The sequence below is a fragment of the Sparus aurata genome, chromosome 21 (assembly GCF_900880675.1).
Source record: "Sparus aurata chromosome 21, fSpaAur1.1, whole genome shotgun sequence".
NCBI lineage: Eukaryota > Metazoa > Chordata > Actinopteri > Spariformes > Sparidae > Sparus > Sparus aurata.
In genome coordinates, this window is record NC_044207.1 from 24,308,588 (window position 1) to 24,327,308 (window position 18,721).

The 18,721-nt window shown below is 43.2% G+C and overlaps 1 protein-coding gene across 5 annotated transcripts in view; it reads left to right on the forward strand.

Annotated features, from left to right (window-relative positions):
- fgf12a (fibroblast growth factor 12a) overlaps positions 1–17,641 on the forward strand; it is a 46,184-nt gene extending 28,543 nt beyond the window's left edge. For all 5 annotated transcript variants that reach the window (XM_030401698.1, XM_030401696.1, XM_030401697.1 and 2 more), the window contains 3 exons: positions 1,856–1,959; positions 12,729–12,927; positions 14,657–17,641. In XM_030401698.1, the coding sequence (XP_030257558.1) occupies positions 1,856–1,959; positions 12,729–12,927; positions 14,657–14,772 (419 nt within the window). In that variant the 3' untranslated portion in view covers positions 14,773–17,641. The remainder of the gene's footprint in view (positions 1–1,855; positions 1,960–12,728; positions 12,928–14,656) is intronic.
- The last annotated feature ends 1,080 nt before the right edge of the window (positions 17,642–18,721 follow it).

The window sequence follows — 18,721 nt, forward strand, 5'->3', positions numbered from 1 at the left end:
CGGAAAGCGTGTCCTCACACCCTCACCGAACCGGAGCCTGCGAAAGTCACGGTTCAATCCGCAGATTCAATAGAACTTACCCGCGGAGATAACGTTGATTCATTTTCCTGAAGCGCTCGGTGGAATGAAATTAGACTCCTTGTTGACAGAATTCATACAGTAATGCCTCTGAGGTGACACATTCATCTCTGGGAAAGAACATAGATAAATAAAAACATACTACACAATTTGGGTTATCCTCTGGTTCCACTCAGCTGAAATACGTAACTTATTTCTTCTAAAATAATAATGTGGTGTTATCTGCTTGATTATTAGACATTAAAGGCCCTATAAATTTAGATTCTCAGTCATCTTGAATCTTACTATGATTGATGGGGTCCAACATGAACCCACAGCTTTCCATCAAAGTTACGACAGTTTTGGACGTTTCCGATGACAGATTTCTATTTTTTCACCGCTCATGATGTGTGATTCAAAGTGGGCGGGGCTCTGTTGGAAAAGCTGATGTCACAAACGCCCATACATCAAACAGAAACCAGTAATGATTGAATTAAAAATGTGATGAGAGCTGTGGGGTGGTTTGTTTTATGTTGCCAAAGCCGCTGTCAACCAAATCTTATCAAGCCACACCCACACAGAGCAGATTAGCTTTCATCAGTGTTAAGAGTCTTAATGAATCAAGGCATCGCCGGGGTGAGGACCCAAACACAAGACACTGAGGAGGCAGGCGGGGTAAAGAACCAAAAGAGAGCCACAAACTCAAACTGTGACACGGGTTGAATGTAAATGGCAGCAACCCGATGGTGCTGATGCGGTCGACATCTTCACCTTTAAACTTTGACATATCGGAAACAGTTTTGCATCAACTTTGATTACGTGGCCACCAAGCATCAATGACGTAAACACAGAGTCCACATCCGCTGTGTCAGCGACTTGGCACATTGTGGTGGAGACAGGTCTCTGTAAAGACGTGGGCACAACCGTCTCTGATTTCCTATTTCCTTATTTCCTATTCCTATGTCCATACATCTTTTCCCAATGCCAATAAATGTGTTACTGTCACGGGTAACGCGTATTTTGGCGATTAAGACGAAAAAAAAAGAACTGATTAAAAACAAAGATGTACCAAAGTTTAAAGGAGCTACCGTCTGCTGCATCAGCATGTGCCGTATAAAGTGTTTCCTGAGCTTTTAACTTCCATAGTTACTTATTTAGTCATGAATATTTAATGGAGGAGAGACTTACTTTTGATATGAAACCAAACTTTAGGGACTTTGAGAAAAAAAGTACATTTAAGCACATTTGCAACACTCGAAACAAGTTTCTCTCGCTGCATCTGCTCGATAACACCAATTATGTCCGTGCAGACCAAGCTGTTGCATACGGAAAAGTCACATAAATGTAAGTCAACATCATGTCATGCTACGTTCAGGTTTAATTTCATCGCCTTAGCAAATAACAAACGATCTAAAATGTCATATTATTTGTATTCAGCTAGCTCGTTCACTGTTTGCACCAAATGACGATGCTCGCTGGATGCCTCGTCGTCCATATTGTGTCATTTATCTGTCACCGGACAGTTTTTCGATTTCTGCCCGAACATTAATGCTTCACCGTCACGCTGACGTGCGACGGTGTTCCCATTGCCCGTGTCCTGCGGTGCTCACTTTACTGCTGACAGATAGCCAAAGAACAGAGATCACAGGCTGTCGTGTCTACAAGAGTTAAGTGAAAACTCAATTGTCCTATCCTGTCCTTTCTGTCTGATGTCTCTCTTTTGTCTCTGCCTCTTTTGGATCCGTCTGTCTGACCCTCTCTCCACCCCACCCCCGCCCTTACTCTGTCTGCCCTGCAGCCCTGTTTAATCTTATTCCTGTGGGTCTGAGAGTGGTGGCCATCCAGGGAGTGAAGAGTGGCTTCTACATTGCCATGAATGGCGAGGGCATGCTCTACAGCTCGGTAAGATTTACAGTACAACCCCCCCACGAAGCGGTCACACTGTTGGGTCGCGCACGTGTGTGTGTGTGTGCGTCTGTGTGTGTGAGCGCAATGTGTATGTGCTCATTTACACGTGTTGTGTTTTGTTCAGTTTGTTGTCTCTTTTAATATCCCACTGCAGCGAAGACTCAGCCCTTCCAAACCCTTTCATCTCCGCTCCGTTCGAGGGCTCTTCAGATCTGCCTTTGTGTTGCTCTGCAGCACTTATTCCCCCCCTTTGTTGTTGAAGCAGCACCGCGCATGTTTCACATTTAATTTGACATCAAGTTCAATGCTCAGCCATTTTTAAAATTGCTTCTTTTTCTTCGTCTTTTTTTTTTTTTTTTTTTTTACGGGCTACTAATGGAGGCTCGTTATGTAGCGGGCGGCCATAAAACAGGATTTCCACTGAATCTCTTTGTCTTCTGATGTGAATGATGTCGCTTTGTTTCAAACTTTCATCCTGATTTCCATTCAGGATTCTCACTATAATGGAAAAGACACACTGCAAAAGCACAATTTTTGTATTATGCAATCTCGTTTCTGATATAAATCTTTCTTTCAGTAATCCATGGCCGTTAAACCGCATCGTCACACAGCGAGGAGTCTCGCACTTGCTTTAAATCAAGAGGAATTATCTCACCACATTAGCGGAGAGATACTCCTTTGGGTGTAAGAGAAAGAAAAAATCATCTCAAGAGTCAGTGGGGGAGTAAATATTGTGAGAACGGATATTTTATTTGCAGTGTGAGGTACAAGGAGCATATATGCCGGTGTGGGTAGCGAGATACACGAACGGGGGTGGACACAGTCACAGATGTCAGTCGGAGGAAGCATTAAGTCGTTGCTGTTGCATCCAGGATGAAGATTTCTTTTTCTGGAGCACGTTTGTGGAAATGAGTTGCAGCGTGAGAGAAAATGGGGTAGAGATATGGAGACAGGAAGATATCCCTAGTTGACGTGGTTATGTAACTTCCAGTCTCACGGTTTCCTAATCCAGTCGAAGATAGCGTTGCAGGAGGAAGAAGAGGACGGGAGGGTACGCGTTAGACACAAAACTCTCTGCTGGTGGGGGGAACTTTGCGGCGGGTCGTGTCACAGCCAGACGGCGATGATAAATATCTGGCAGGTTGCTGGAATTCACAAACTGCCCATCAAACTTTTTTCTCCACCCCCCCCCAAAACACTCATAAAATCCATGAAGGACAGGGTGAATCCAGGGTTAGTCACATTGCAACTTACATTTATTGATAAGGGGAGACGCTTGACTGCCAGGGGACAGGCAGGCAACGTTAAAAAAAAAAAAACAGGCCAGATGAAGGTTGTACACACGCCGCACAGAATGAAAATAAAAAGAGAAGTTGGGTTGATTCAGTTGCCGTTGTAGTAGAACTTGAGCAGGAACTCGGTTGCCTGAGATATATGAGCACTCACAAGTTCAGAGGAGGACGTGCCGTAAATGCGCAGGCTGTTATGACTCACCCAGGTAGACGGATTCATTCACAACTAAAGGCTCATAAACAAGCGCCCAATTCACAGGCCTGCTATGAGGCTCATAATAACCCTCCGCCCACCTATCTGCATCTAATTAAGTTGTAATCGTGCCCAGACAGCAAGTCTTTTAATTTATTAAACCGATTCCAAGTTTAAGGGACTCTGCACGACCCTCAGACACCCACCCCCTTAATGAAATGGTCATTTGTGTCAGACTCCACCATTATTAGCAGCTACAAAGCGATACGAGTGACAAACACGGACCCCGGTTTATCATTTTAACTATCGTTTTTTATGGGAGGAGGGACATGTTTTTTGACCTTTCCGTCACGGGGAGAGGGGGATGTTTTTGCAGCGACAATCGAAAAAGGCTATTTTTAATTGCGGCCAAACGGAGAAGGCATTCTCGCGTCATACGGAGGAGGTCGGAACCATGGGAAATTAGCATGCATTGGTAAGCAGAATGTGGGTGGTAGGCCGGATCACAGGGAGGCTTATATATATATATATATATATATATATATATATATATATATATATATATATATATATATATATATATATATATATATATATATATATATGTATAAGCCTTGGAGAGCCACAGAGCGTTCATAAAGAGGCTGAACGGCGGTGGATGAAGGCACACGTAGCCTCTCTTTCTCTCCCTGATTTACATGTTTACCAGTTTGATTCAGCGATGCGGATTATTTGGGGATGGATGGTGTGAGAACTTGTTAAGTGTTTCCCGAGCACTGTAAAGGGGAACATTCCTAGTCCTTATTCGCACTTTTACGAGAGCTCTCGCGGTGCAATAACAGCCATAAAATAAGTCCTTCACTTTCATTCCTCATACTTGCTCACATTTACTTTTATTATTATTTGTCCAGGTCTTTATCTTTTTTTTGTCCCCCTACCTCCTCCTCCTCCTCTGCTTATTCCCTTTTGCTCCCCTCTCTTTCTTCTTCAAGGTCCTCCCTTAAACTCTTTCGCCTCGCCGAACTAGAAAGTTTTTCCCCGCTGCTTGTCTTGTTGTCTTGTTTGGTCTTCCTAACATCTGAGAGCAGAGATGCGCACACAGCTCTCTCCCTCGCCCCCCTCCAGGGAGATAATTACTGAGGGATATCCTCCCACGTCTCCAACGCTCCCCTCGCCTTTTTTTTTTCCCCCCCTTTTTCCTCTCCCGGCTTCTTTTCCGCGCTTGTCTTGTTAGCGAGGCGAGGCGACGCGACAAGCTTCATCTTCTCTCAGATGATTCGGAGGAAGTTGTGTTGCGACACAACTTTGAGAAGCCTTTTTCATGCAGGTGTCAGGTAGACTTTTTTTTTTTCTTCCTTTTTTTAGGTAGATCGGTTGACTGTTACAGTAGATCAATTAAGTGGAGCCGATGTAGCCACGGGTGAGCGGGGTGATAATGCTTGTGTGGAGTGTTTAGCAATGAAGTGCGTGGGGGCTGAGCATCTACAATGAAGAGCTCCCTTCCATTATTTATAACACTTCTCAATATGACCTAGTTTACTGCACAGCAGTAACCACTGTTCTCTCTCTCTGTCTCTGCATGTCTCTCTCTGCTATCTATCTATCTATCTATCTATCTATCTATCTATCTATCTATCTATCTATCTATCTATCTATCTAATTTTGCTGCTTCTTACTGAATCTTATTCACGTCAAAGAATAAATATTATGTGTCGCAGTAAAGCCTTCACTGAAGGCCCCGAGGGAGAGAGTCTATATGTAAGGTCAGCGAGAGCTTCGGATTTTTCTTCAGAAGACAAATGACAGAAGGGCTTTTTTGTCAGTAGCCTCTCTGCCCTCTCTCCCACGTCTTGGTCTTTTTCTGTCTCCAGAACGAAAAAAAAAAGAAAAACCTTACAAGAAGTTGTTGCTGTGTTGAATCAAAAACTTGGGTGAATTATGTGCGTGTGCATTGGATGCACCGAGGCAGCAGCTAGTCTGTATTAGTGGCCCCGACTGGTGAGCGTCCACGTCCCTGGGTTTTTACGAAGGTGTCCTACCATGTTTACACTAGAGGGCCCTTGAATCAGAGGTGGAGCCAGTTGATGAGAGAAATCACTCTGATTGCCTATTCAGCCAAGAAAATCAGCACACAAGAAAAAGCAATGCGAAGCCTCTTGAGCCTGTCGCTGTAGTGTCCATGATTTGTCCTATTCACTGCAGTTTCTGCTTACTTTTTGCCTCCGCCTCTACACAAGCATTTGAAACTTTTTTTTATCAGACTGATTGGAAATGGAAATGTTAGTCTTCCAGTTTCCCTTTTTGAATGATGCATAACGTACAAACCAGTTGGCCGTCAGCTGTAGTTTTTCTGGTGCGTTCAAGGGCAGCTTTTTAGTGCAGACACAGGCGACGTGAGTTGGCATAACATTAACAGTCGGTCTTATCGTCACTACTAGTCCTTTAATCTTGGTTTGTTGTGTCCGGACCCATAGAGAATGTTTTCACTTTATTGCTCAGTGTGCTCCTGTATTCATACCGGTGCAAAATAGCCTCTACAGCACATGTAATCTTATCACTCTGTACACGTTTTATTTCCATCTACCAATTCCAGATACAATTTGGCAAACAACTGTATTGCTGATGAAATATGTATCAACAAGATGATACAAGAATTCATTTGAAACTTTGTGGAGCAGCTACACATACATTTAAACCAGACAGGTTCCGAAATTAAATTGATCCAAAACCATTTCCCCTCCTGTTATCCTCCTTCACACTGGCAATGCCACACATCGCTATTCGCCTCACTGTAATAGAGCATGTAAAAACCCAACAATTGCCTCAATGCCTCAATGGGATCCCTGGAGAGTTTTCAAAAGATTTTTAATGATTATAGATATATAATTCTTAAAATGTATTACTGGTTGTAAAATTGTATATTGCAATAATAACGTACATTTGTAACAAAATCCCACACTAGACTTGGACTTGATTCATGGCACACCATTTTCAAAAAAGTGGCTTAAAAAAGCCAAAGATGACGTCTTTAGATGAGTCTTTTGAGAAGCTGCTAACAGGCAACCAAACCATTTTCCCAATGGAGAGGCCCTCCAGTGTGCCCCATGGGACTTTATTTAAAAATAAATAAATATGTACGCTAGTCACTGGGGAGAGACAGATTATTTTTCTATCCCGTCTTTTGAATTTTGCCATTTTGCCATAAATCACACACGTGATGTTTGTGAAATCAAAACATAATTTTGCAATGCAAGAAAGTCGCAGTCTGTCAGCAAAGTGCCATTTATTCTGTCCTAAAGCCGCTCAGTAAACTACAATCTTTCAATCGCACAATATGCAGTATGTCAACAACTACAATGTGGCTGTCACCTTGCCACATTCAGTTTCTTCCAGTGTGAGGGAGAAGTCTGGCCAAAAGGCGACTGGCTCTCCTCTAAGTCTCCGGTGAGTGTTAAATGAGATGTCACTAACACGACTGTTGGGCGCGTCGTCTTCCTAGCTTTTTAATTTCACAGTCAACAGTTTGACGTCGAACTGCTACCTAATTGGTCTGAAAAATGATCTTTTAATTCGACGAACATCTCACGTCTAAATCATGCCACAATTTGAACAGGATCTAAAAAAGATTTGTCTCTCACCATTAACAATCCAACCATAAGGCCCCATGGTATTTCACCATGAGGGGACGGTGATTCATTTTCTGTCAATCTACTAATTCATTATTTGACTAACTGTTTAAACATTAGTGTTCATGCACATTAAGGCTGCATGCGTGTGTGTGTTCCGACAGTGATAATTACCCTCTGGAGGTATAAAGAGGAAGTAAAGAGGACCAGGAAATGAGTCGAATGACAAATGCTGAGAGAAACTAACACTGTTTTTTTTTCTTTTCTCCGGGACAATTGGAGCCATTAGTACGTGTTCGAGATTCGATTTTGGCCATTAACCATCGATGTCCTCTCTGGAGGAAGTTAAGGACAGAACAGAGCCTTGTTTGAAAGTGATTGACTTTCAGAGTGAGACGGAGGAAAAAGATAAACAGCAGGGGAGGAGGGGAGGGAGGAGAGGGACAGAACAAGTGAGAAAGAGAGTTTTTCAGTTTAAGTAATGTCTAGACGATCCCCGACCTGAATCTCTCCCGGAATAATAATGAGCTTGCTGGGAGTTCCATGGCAGGCCTGGGATTCTCGCCGAGGCCAAATTTCTCTGATACACCAGTGGCTCCGGCCCATATTTAAATGGAGGTCCCCCCCACCCCCAACACCACAACCCCGCCATATCCTTCACATCTTTATCCCGAAAGTCAAAGGACGTCTGTAGGCAGCAGCAGGGCTCCTTAATGCCGGACAGCTGGCTCCATCCGGTATCTGATTTGGATTCAGGATGCATTCAGCCCAGTTCTGTTGGCAACTCAGTTTCATATCCATTACATCTTGCTCTCTTGCTTCGTGTCTCATTTTACACCCTGCCCTCACCAACCCGCGGCCGCCTCACTCACATCTGGGCATCGTGAGGGATTTTAGCTGTTGCGCCTTTTTGTCGTGTCTGACATTTCGTGGCAACAGGCTCCAGAATTAAAATCCCCGTAAATCCTAAAGAAGCTGATGACACCGGCTATTACACAGTGATGGCTGACATAAAACTGGTGGGAGAACAGCGTTACAAAAGCGGCGTCCCGCAGTACGCACCGTCTCTATCAATCCCAGCCGGGTAGCTTTGTCCGATGTCCCTTTTCTCCCTGTGATTCCTGTTTTTGGAGAGGAGTCATGAATGTGTTCAGTCCATTTTTTGGAGATGATTTGAAATGGCATCGTGTACATCCAATCCTGATTGTTTGTCGGCATAATGGCATGTTTTGTGGGGTGTTAACACCCATTTCCATCACATTGGTTGATTTCATGTGCATTTCCAGCCAGCAACTGATGCTGACATTTTTTTTCTACCCTTCTCTGCATCTTGTCTCGTGTCCATCTTTCCCTTTTTTTCGTGATTTTCATGACTCACGATCACTGTAGATTTCTTTGCCTGTGGACCAGTTCATCAAGTCATTTCCTTTTTTTCAGACGTGTGCTCGAAGAATCACATCCGTCTATTTTAAAAACTTGTATTAGGTGCTTTAAATTCAGCTGACAGTCTGCTGAAATTGCTGTAAATTTCCCCGCGTGCTGACGCTGCCGAAAACATTTATATTCCGTCCCGGGTCTGGTGGTGTTTGTTCACCCTGGTCTCAGGTGGTCCTCTGTGTTTATTTATCTCCAGCTCCCTACTGAGACCCCTGATGGCGGAGACCGAGCGGCCTCACGTGCCCAGTTTCACTAACAAGTCCTTCGCCTTTCTCCTTCAGATCACCGCGGAATATAAATAGGCGTCCTTGTAATCAGTTTACCATCATTAAGCCCTGAAACGTGGCACGTCTTTTTTTTTTTTTTAATTTCCCCTGTTTTGTGCCGCTAACAACATTGGCTGATTATGTATTCCTGGAGGAGGAAGTGACAGTGCAAACCTGTTGGCGTGCATTTTAATGTATGGCAGCATGTGTGCTGCACTGAGACTGCGCGTGCCAGCGTCCCCTCCGCCAATCTGCGCTTCCCCTTCCCCTCCCATGTGGTTCTGGTTCACGTGTGTCCATTAAGGAGATCTCATTAATCACGAGAGACTCTGACCCCGTCTCTTCACCTCATATTTCCACTCAGTCATCCGCAAAACAAGGTGCTCTGTCAAACACTTCAAAGTCACTTACATTCCACCCCTATCATTCCCAAGCCACAGCCAGGGTGCTTTCTAAACTGCTCCGAGCCCTTTTCCGAGACAGTAACAGAGTGTCGTCCTTGTGGACGAATTTGGAGGGGATCCTACAGTGTGTCAGCACAGCAAATGTGAAGGATAGCGGAGCGCGCTTTATGTGATTATGTGGGTGCGTACGTACGTGTGCGAGCTCGGCCTGATTTGGGCTCCAAACAGATGAAGCAGGCACAAAGCCTGGCGGTGTGAAATGCATCACTGTCTGCCCCCCCGCCCACTCAAACACATATGTTCCCACACAGCCAGACAGGCACGACGTGACCCCCAGCGCCCCGACAGAGAGAGAGATGTCTGCTGTTTGACAGTGTGTCGGCAGGCCCAGATAAACTCGGTGGCCAGCTCTCCACAGAGCCTGTCCTCCCTCCTGCTGACCCTGCGAGACGTTTTTCACACCGCCGACCATGTGACCTCACCTTGCCCGAGTCCTTTACACAGCCTGCTGTGCACTGCTGTGTCTTAAAATGGGCAGTCGCAAGCACTGAGGCTTAATCTGCTGAACTGTGTCGGGCCATGTCAGCACACACACACTCTTCAAACAGCGTTGTTTTCAATTTAGATTGGGAGTTTAAGGCCACACTAATCAATATTTTAACACGAAAAGTGGATTAGATTACTGCATGTATGTGAAAGGTGTTGCTTATAGTGACAAACTACCATCATCAAAATCTGTAGTTCCCCTCAGCTTCAGTTCATGCCGATGAACTTCACAGTCAAACAACAGTGAGTTGGCCGAAAAACATGAACCAGCAGCACACAGCTCGTCTGGTGTAATCCAAGCTCTGGAAGCCCCCAGGATCCCAAATTGATTTGAAAAAAATGTTATTTACACCTTTTTTTAAATTAAATTCTTTCGTCTTGCTGCTTAGAGGAATGCGTTAGCGTGAAACTCGTCTGGAGCAGATGCACGACCTTGACCGCACGTCGAGGTTGTACATGACGTCTTTTCAAATCAGTTCGGGATCTTGGGGCTTGCAGAGACTTGGATTACACAGTACAAGCTGCATTGAGCAACTTTTAGAACTGTTCTCTTCACATTTTTAAAACAAATCTACTTCAGTTGATTAGAAGAGTGCCACAATGCTGTTTCACAGTGAAGCTCCAGAAATGTCCAGGCAGATGGCCACCACTGAGTCCGGCTCTGCTCCGAGGTTTCTGCCTGTTGAATGGCAGTTTTTTGGGGAAATGTTGCGTCTCTGTAAATAGATAAATCGATGAGTATGGTCTAGACTTGCTCATGTGGTGGCGTGAGATGACTTTTGTTAAGAAATAAAAACTGACTGATTGACTGAAATGTTATATTGACTGCAAAACTTAATTAGCAAGAGGGTGAGTAGCAAAATATCTCTGATTAATCCTCAGAACACTACATGTTGGCACCAAACAGCAGAAAGACAATGTTCAGACTAGCTTGTGAACATAGTGGAGCATCTAGCGTTAAGAATAAAAAGATGGATAATTTTCTCAGACGTCCATGGAGAGCTGAAAGAGAGCTCCTGTTGATGGAGGCATGATTTTAGATAAAAACAAATGTTGTTATTGTTCCCCTGGAGGCATAAATATGCTCTTTGTAAGATGTTTGCCACAACAGCTGAATAAGGTGGTGATACGTCAGTGTCTAGTTGTGCATTATGTGGTCCCGCAAACACATTTTCAAGGTCATTTCACCTGAATTACAAAAACACATTCCTCTATTGTACAGGTAACCGAGATTTCTGCCTCAGACGTAATGCAGTGAAGATGAGTTTTGGTCGCCTGTATCAACATCAGATGATACGTCAGAGAGTGAGGCAGGAGGTCGGCAAATGTGACTAAACGTAAAGCTTTAAAACATTACCACGTCTGTGAATAGTGTAATACAGTTACATCAGATAGATTTTCTTTAGCAACTGTGGTTGTTCGGCAATGAAGACAACAACTCCCATGAACCAGTGCTACTTAAAAGTGTCATCACATTAGGTCCTTTCATTTCCAAGTTTTGATTGAGAGACCCCGGGTGGCAGAAATTACATACCATAGGTTTAAACATTGCAAAATACTTTTTAAAGTGTCATCTTTAAATCTCATCTCTGTGATGAGTTTTTGGTACAGTTTCCTCAAAAGAACGCGGTACTTAAAAACTACGGTATCAACAGCAGCAGCCCAGAAGCCATCAATTTTTTATTTTATTTTCTTTGCCTTTGAGCTTGAATTGAGCAAATAAAAATCTATTTAACCTCCATTGTATTGGAGTGGAAGCTGAAGTTGAATTGCAGGTAACTGAGAAAGTATTTTTTTTGCAATTTGGTTGACCCAAGCCTTTAACTTTTTCCGCTTCTCCTTCTTTATTTATTCATTCACTTTTTAAATGCTCTCTCTTTCTCCCTCACACACACACACACACACACACACACACACACACACACACACACACACACACACACACACAAACTGTCACCTCCAGCGGGAAGCAGAATTGGGCTGTCAGTCAACTGGACAACCTTAAAAGGGCACAGCACCCTGCAGGAGATATTAATGAATGAAATACAGCACCGGCACCGGCACCCAACAACAACAACACACACACACACACACACATACACACACACACACACACAGACAAACCTTGCAAAGCCTGCCTAAACTGAGATGGCACAACACATCCACCAAGCCAGCTGTTCCGCATCACCAGCATCTATTTTTGACACACACGACTTCCCCGCCCTTCAAACTGACTAGTTTTTAATTTAGCCCTCTTTCAGTCAGGAAGCATTCAGAAGGCAGAGACGAGGGGGTAAAGGTGATGAGGTTTGGCATCCAGCGTTTCGGCGCACGTTAATCAGCTCAGCTGCTTTATTAAGTTTAGATTAAGAAGTATTTTCCTGCCAATTTTAAAAGTTGGTCCCACAATTATCTTCTTTAGAATAAGCCACATTTGTTTGCAATGAGTGACACTGTCCGGAGCATTGTTTCGTCTCCAGAGCAGTCATGGCAACAATCTGGCACCACACTCAGTCCTGACGGTGTATCCAATGTCTGGTTCATTCCATTTTTTTTTCCTGTCATCCTCTCCACCTCCCATGTGTCCCCTTGACTTTCTCCTTGACTCGCTGCTTTGATAATGAAGCAGGGAGATAGAAATCTTCCATTGTTCACCAATATTGCAATAAGGCTATCAGTCTCATTACTTGGATTCCCAGGATGTGCGTGTGTGTGAGTGTGAACACAGTATGTTTACTGACCTTGGCAGTGCACACATGCTAGTTATGAGCGCCAATATTGGCAGAGTGGACGAGACACAGCTTTCTTTTTTTTTCCCTCTCAAATGAGACTTCATTAAAAACCACCCGCCTGTTTATCGCTGCATGTGTCTTTGATATTTATGTGGATACAAAAATTGATTTTGTGTGCTTGCGTGCATCGATTCATATGTCCTGTACGCCTTCCTTTAACGCGCCGCATGCTGTACCTAAATCCCTGACTCCTTCTTTTTTTTGCAGGAGATGTTCACGCCGGAGTGCAAGTTCAAGGAGTCCGTTTTCGAGAACTACTATGTGATCTACTCGTCCACTGTGTACCGGCAGCAGGAGTCGGGTCGGGCCTGGTTCCTCGGCCTCACCAAGGAGGGACAAGTCATGAAGGGCAACCGGGTCAAGAAGACAAAGCCCTCGTCACACTTTGTGCCCAGGCCCATTGAAGGTACGAGAAAATTTGATCTTCTTAATGTGTGTTTGTTCCTTTTTGTGATTATGCATACATTATGTCCTGTACTAATGATATCTAAACAGCTAGATACAAAACAATTAAGCAAGGCACTGAAACAATGTTTTAACTCTTGCATATTAAATGTTTCAGATTGGCAGACAACAACGTACGGTAGTTTCATATATCATCATATCTGTCAGCCACAAGCAGAGTTCCTTAAAGACATTACCTTGCAGTGACACTGCTGTGCATTTATGCCATGATGGATTATATCTCAAGCAAGTTTTTAATGTCTCTGAAAGTTCCATTATGGAAATTAGCAGAACAGAGGTTCCTCTGAAGATGGGGAGGAATAAAAAATTCATGGTATAGCTTGGAAAAGGTTGGCAGTAATTTTAAGTGTACACATTTGCAGTTAATAGGATAAAAATGTCAAATATAGTCTTTTAAATTCATAGTTCTAATATGTATTAAAAAATAATAGTCTATAATAGGAACAGGTGGTGTATTTATGGTTATAGTTTAGGAAATATGCTTATTCTTCTTCTTTCAGATAGTGAAAGTTGCAATGTGTAGTATTATGTAAAAAAATTAAAGTTTCATCAATCAGATTCAAATCATCAACAGAATGTGAATGTGAAGAATAATGGTATAGATTTTATATCAAAGATGAGTATGTATTGTTTTGCAGTGCTAAAGACCTAGCCCCAGCCCATTTTGTCTTGTGATACCACTTTGTACCTCAAAAAGTGATATTATCTCAGAATAACCCCTTCCAGTAACAACCGGTAGCAGTGCGTTCAATAATTCTTACACCCATTTTTCTTTCTAAACAGGAAAACACAATTGTACATCTCCATATTTAAAGTGTATCTCTTTTACTGAAGTAACAAAACAAAACTCACCAAAACCCAGTAAGAGTCCTGGATGGAGCCGCTGTAAATCGCCTCCATACTGTATGCCCTGTTGATTAACTGGCTCCTCTACACTCTGAGGCTGTGTTCAGGCCAATTATGGTGTCTAGCCATGTTCACTGTGAGGCTAATATGATGTTAGCTGCCAGGCTAACTGAGGTAAATGTGCTAATTATGCTTATTAGCAAATTTAGCGGTCATTTAGTCATAGAGGTACGACAGTGGTATCGATCCACTCATCTAACTCTCAGCAAAACATTATCTAATTAGTGTATTTTCAGAAATGTCTATTGTTTTTTTTGTTCTCCAAGTACCAGGCACGCATACAATTTTATTTTTGAATATAATGTTTTTTTTGTCAGAACAGTGTTAGATATTATTTATTTATTTATTTATTTATGTTGTTTGTTTCGGACATGTCAATTCATAAGCATCACATTTCATCATTGTTCAAATAATACAACACACATGGCCGAAAGGGAAAAGCGGGAGAAGCCAAAGCTTATCAAGTCCCGCCCCCATTACCCACAGTATAAAATCTTCATTCTGATCTTTTCTTGTCATAAAAACTTGTTGAGCAGTGTGATAAAATAAAAAAATTAAAATGTGCTGACATACCTGATTCTCTGTCTTATCCCTCCCAGCCTGGTATTATTGTCCCACCAGCCTCACACCTGACCTTGTCTCTGTCTTCACATCCATCTCTTCAATCTGCTCTCCATTGTCCCCCTTCTGAGCTCCTCCTCTCTTTGTCCTCTCCTCTTCTGCCCCCTCCATCTCCTTTGCCTCTCTTTACACCTCTGCTGCAGTTTGTATGTACAGGGAGCCGTCACTGCATGAGATAGAGGACAAGCACCGCTCCAGGAAGAGCTCAGGGACTCCCACCATGAACGGAGGGAAAGCTGTCAATCAGGACTCCACATAGCAGTGGGGGGAGGGGCTTCCAGCAGGGGGGTGTGGCCTCGTCCTGACTCAGGGGGGAGGGGCCCTAGGAAAACTCACCGCCCCCCCCAAAATACACACCACCATCCCCTCTGATTTAAAAAAGGAAGAGGGCGTTGTGAAGACGACGATGACGACGACGACGACAAGGAGCTATTACTGTACACCCAAGACAACAAAAACAAAAACTGAACTCTTGCCTGTGAAAACCTTTTAGATGAATTAATATGAAACCACAGAGGATATATATGGAGAAAAAAAAAACAAAAAACATTTTCAATCAGGACTTGACCAACATTTTATGCAAAAAAGAGAAAAAGCTGTGATAAATAAACAAAGGAATGGTGGTCTCTCTTCACACAAATGCGAATATTTATCATTTCCAATTTATGCTGTGAAAAACAAGCTTTAATACATGTTCAATTTTCATACATTGGTTTTCTTATTTTCTAAATGCTATTGCACTCTCATATGCTTTATTGTGTTATTGTTGTCGGTAATAACTATAACATCATCATCATCATCATCATCACCATCATAACTAATCTGTTGATCTTTACCATCCCCAGTTACTATCACAGTAATTCTGGCTTGTTTTGTTTCCGAGATGAACGAAAAATACCTTTATTTTTCAATTACTCTTTATGTTTCTTTCTCCCATAGTTTGATCTTGAACGCACTGTCGCACTACCTGCTCTGGTGTGAGGGTAAGACTGAATGTATTTGATAGTTCTCTGTGTTGAACTCCAATAAGAAACAGAGTGCTTCGGGGTGGGATGTAATTTACTCAGGTGTGTACTGTAAGTGTAACTAACGTGACTAAGACGGATAGGGCTGTTTCAAATGTTCTAACGTGAACTTCCCCCTATGTTGTTCTGCCACGACAGGACGGGACTGACATAAGCAATATAATAGAGAGCAGTCTAGCATGTCTCTAAATCATAGTAATAACAAAGCTGACAACGCATCTCATGTGGTTGTCAGCAGAGAGGTCCGACGAAGAAGGTTGTCAAAGTAAGTCTGAATCGAAAGGTTTTTAATATAGCTTCATTATTATCGTAACATTTGGATTATTAGGTTTTAAGCAAAGAGATGTCCAAATATTCTCTCCCGAAACTGAGAGGAAGATATCGACCAGCATCAGCACTATGAGCCATGGCCTAGAAACGGTCACTTCGCATTTGCACCTCAAGAAACACAGATCTGTTTCTCTGCTGTTAGCTAGGCTATAACAACAGCTCTCAAAATATAACTACATAACTGTATTCAGGCTTTTGAACTATACGGACAAATCATGAAATAATCCTTGACAAACGACTTGTGCTGTTTGGGTTTTTTTTTTTAAAGCAAAGAGTAAGATGGAAGTTGTTTCGACGAGCCTGCAGTGAAGACACGTGTTGACTGGTTTTCAAGAACTGTTTTCTGTTACTTATATTGTGAAGGAGATTTCTCAACACTGGGTGGACAGGGTCCCTGACTGTTTAATAATCCGCTGACCTGACTTGTTGATGATTTCCATGTGAGGTCGGAATCATTAAGGGTTTTCCTTCACAATGTGAGCAGAACGTCCCATTGAGGAACCAGTGCATCTGGATTTAGCCAGGGTGGGCGAGGGTGTGTTGCCATCTTGGTTTTCTCTGACATGGTAATCCATACAGTCTCCGTCCGCACTGGTTTTATGACCCATGAAATGAGCCATTTGCTGCATTGTGGAGGAAAGCATCTCTTTCATAAATCAACATGCTGACAGGGCTGTATAAACAAGGTGAATTGACTGGTACACCGCGTACGCCGTGTACGCCACATAGCTCATTCCTAATCCCCAATTAGTTTGTCTAACTCAGGAAGTCCTACACTTGTTCCGTGAATGGGGCCAGACGTAAAGGCTGGCCGCTCGTTGTCCAGCACCCGTTGCACAAAGCCTGGCCACTGGTGTGGGGTTTAAGGAGATTGGGATGTGGCTCGATGGGGATTTTATCATTAAAGGCGGTGTACAGCTAAGCTGAGCCAGTCTAGGAGGGATGAAAAGGAGCCGAGACGAAGCATGAAACATCGCATGACTGTAAAAGTTGACGTAAGCGTGAGGCGAGAGACTGTTTAGAATGTGGGGAGAAAAGGTACCAAACTTTTTTATGCAATGTTTTAGCGAGAGTTTATACATCTCTTCTCTAGAGAGTCGGTGGTATGTACAGTAAATAGCACACATTCAGTTGCACAGAGCAAATTCGCAGTGATATATCATTTATATATCATCTAGGAGGGTCTTCCACCCAGGGCCCGGGTCCGTAGCCAGTGCGAGTTACCTGCAAGAGCTAACGGTAGATTAGTTCGACTTCCATGGCACCTGCATCATTAACACTGACACATACAGTATATTAGACGTGACACTGAGAGTCAGCAGGCAAGACCAGCATATCTAGGTATCTTTTTCTAGAGGTTTATATTGGTGCAAATGGGATACATGTGGACTTAAAGCAATGCATGAAATTGGATGTACTCGATGTCAACGGTTGACAGCAGAATGAGAGGATTTGAGAAAAAGGGATGCCTAAAGCGAGGAGGTAAAAATAGCCAATGTGAGAAAGCCGTAAAGGAGAGCACTTTTCGGGGGGGGGGGGGGGGGGGGGGGGACTGTTGATGTATGAAAGGGTGAGAAAAGGCTTTGGTTGTATGTGATCTTAAGTATAATTTATTGTTTCTTTGTTTGCAGATGATTTCACTGCATCGGAACACGCTCATATATGCATTATGAATTGTGAGATGAAATAAAAAAAAAAAAATATGCATTGATATTACAAATCAGAATGAAGTTAGTGATTGTTTAAGAATAAAGACTATGTTATCAAAAGCTTTTCACCCACGCTGTGATTGATTCAATGTGTCGCTGATCATGACTGACGGCTGTTGTGTCTGTCTTCTTCTTTTCATTTATTTATTGATGTCACTCACCGCAACAACGAGAGAAGCCGCAGACAAACTACATCCATCAGCGTGGGTTTTTTTTTTTTTTTTATGCGGCGGTTCGCATCCAGAAAATCCAATCCGTTTCCTCTATCAATTCACCGGGGGTGATTTATCTCCTCGCTAGCCCCTAAATCCGTTGTGTCATTTTGGGATGGCGCTCCTTCGCCCTTAATTCTGCCGTTGTCATGGAAACAGACCTTCCGTGCCGTCTGCAAGGAGAATGAGGAGGAAGAAGAGGAGGAGGAGGAGGAGGAGGATGAAGGCTCCCCTGACTTTCAGGACGTGGCTTGTCTTCTCTCCTGCTGATGGCTGCAGCACAGACAACAGCAGAGTTTGAGGAGGGAGGGGAGAGGAGGTTGGTTCGCTTTTTCTCCCCCTGTTTTCAGTGTTTCACTATGTTTCACTGAACAGATGAAAAGTGTGCAGCGCAGCAACCTGGAAGACAAATTTATAGATACACCCGATAAGATGGAGAAAGACGGGGAGATCGAGAGAGAGAGAAGGACAAGCTAGACGAAATGTGACAAGCTAGACAAAAGTTCTCCATCTGCTGTGTTTCATGGAAATCCATTCAGTAGTTGTTGCAGCATTTCGCCCACAACCACAGATGTCAACGGCGGAAGAGGAGAAGTCAGGAAGTCACTGATCTTGGAACCCATCGGCTTTCATCTGACAACAGTTTATGTTGTTTATGTCGTTATTGAGAATTTCTGAGTTAACTGCAACGCGCCGTGTCGTTGGACACCTACTTCAGAATCCAAGATGGCTGCTGATTGCATCAAAATATGTGAGACAAGCACTTCTGTCTCGTTTGTTTCTCATTAAAGGAGTCTTACACGCAGTACTGTCCAGCATCCACCTGTAGAAATGTTGCCTCCGTGTTTGTATTCTCATAATACCACGTAATGTGTTGTTACCAAATGTTAAATGGGAGACGCCTTTAGCCTCTGCGGGCGACAGTCAATGTT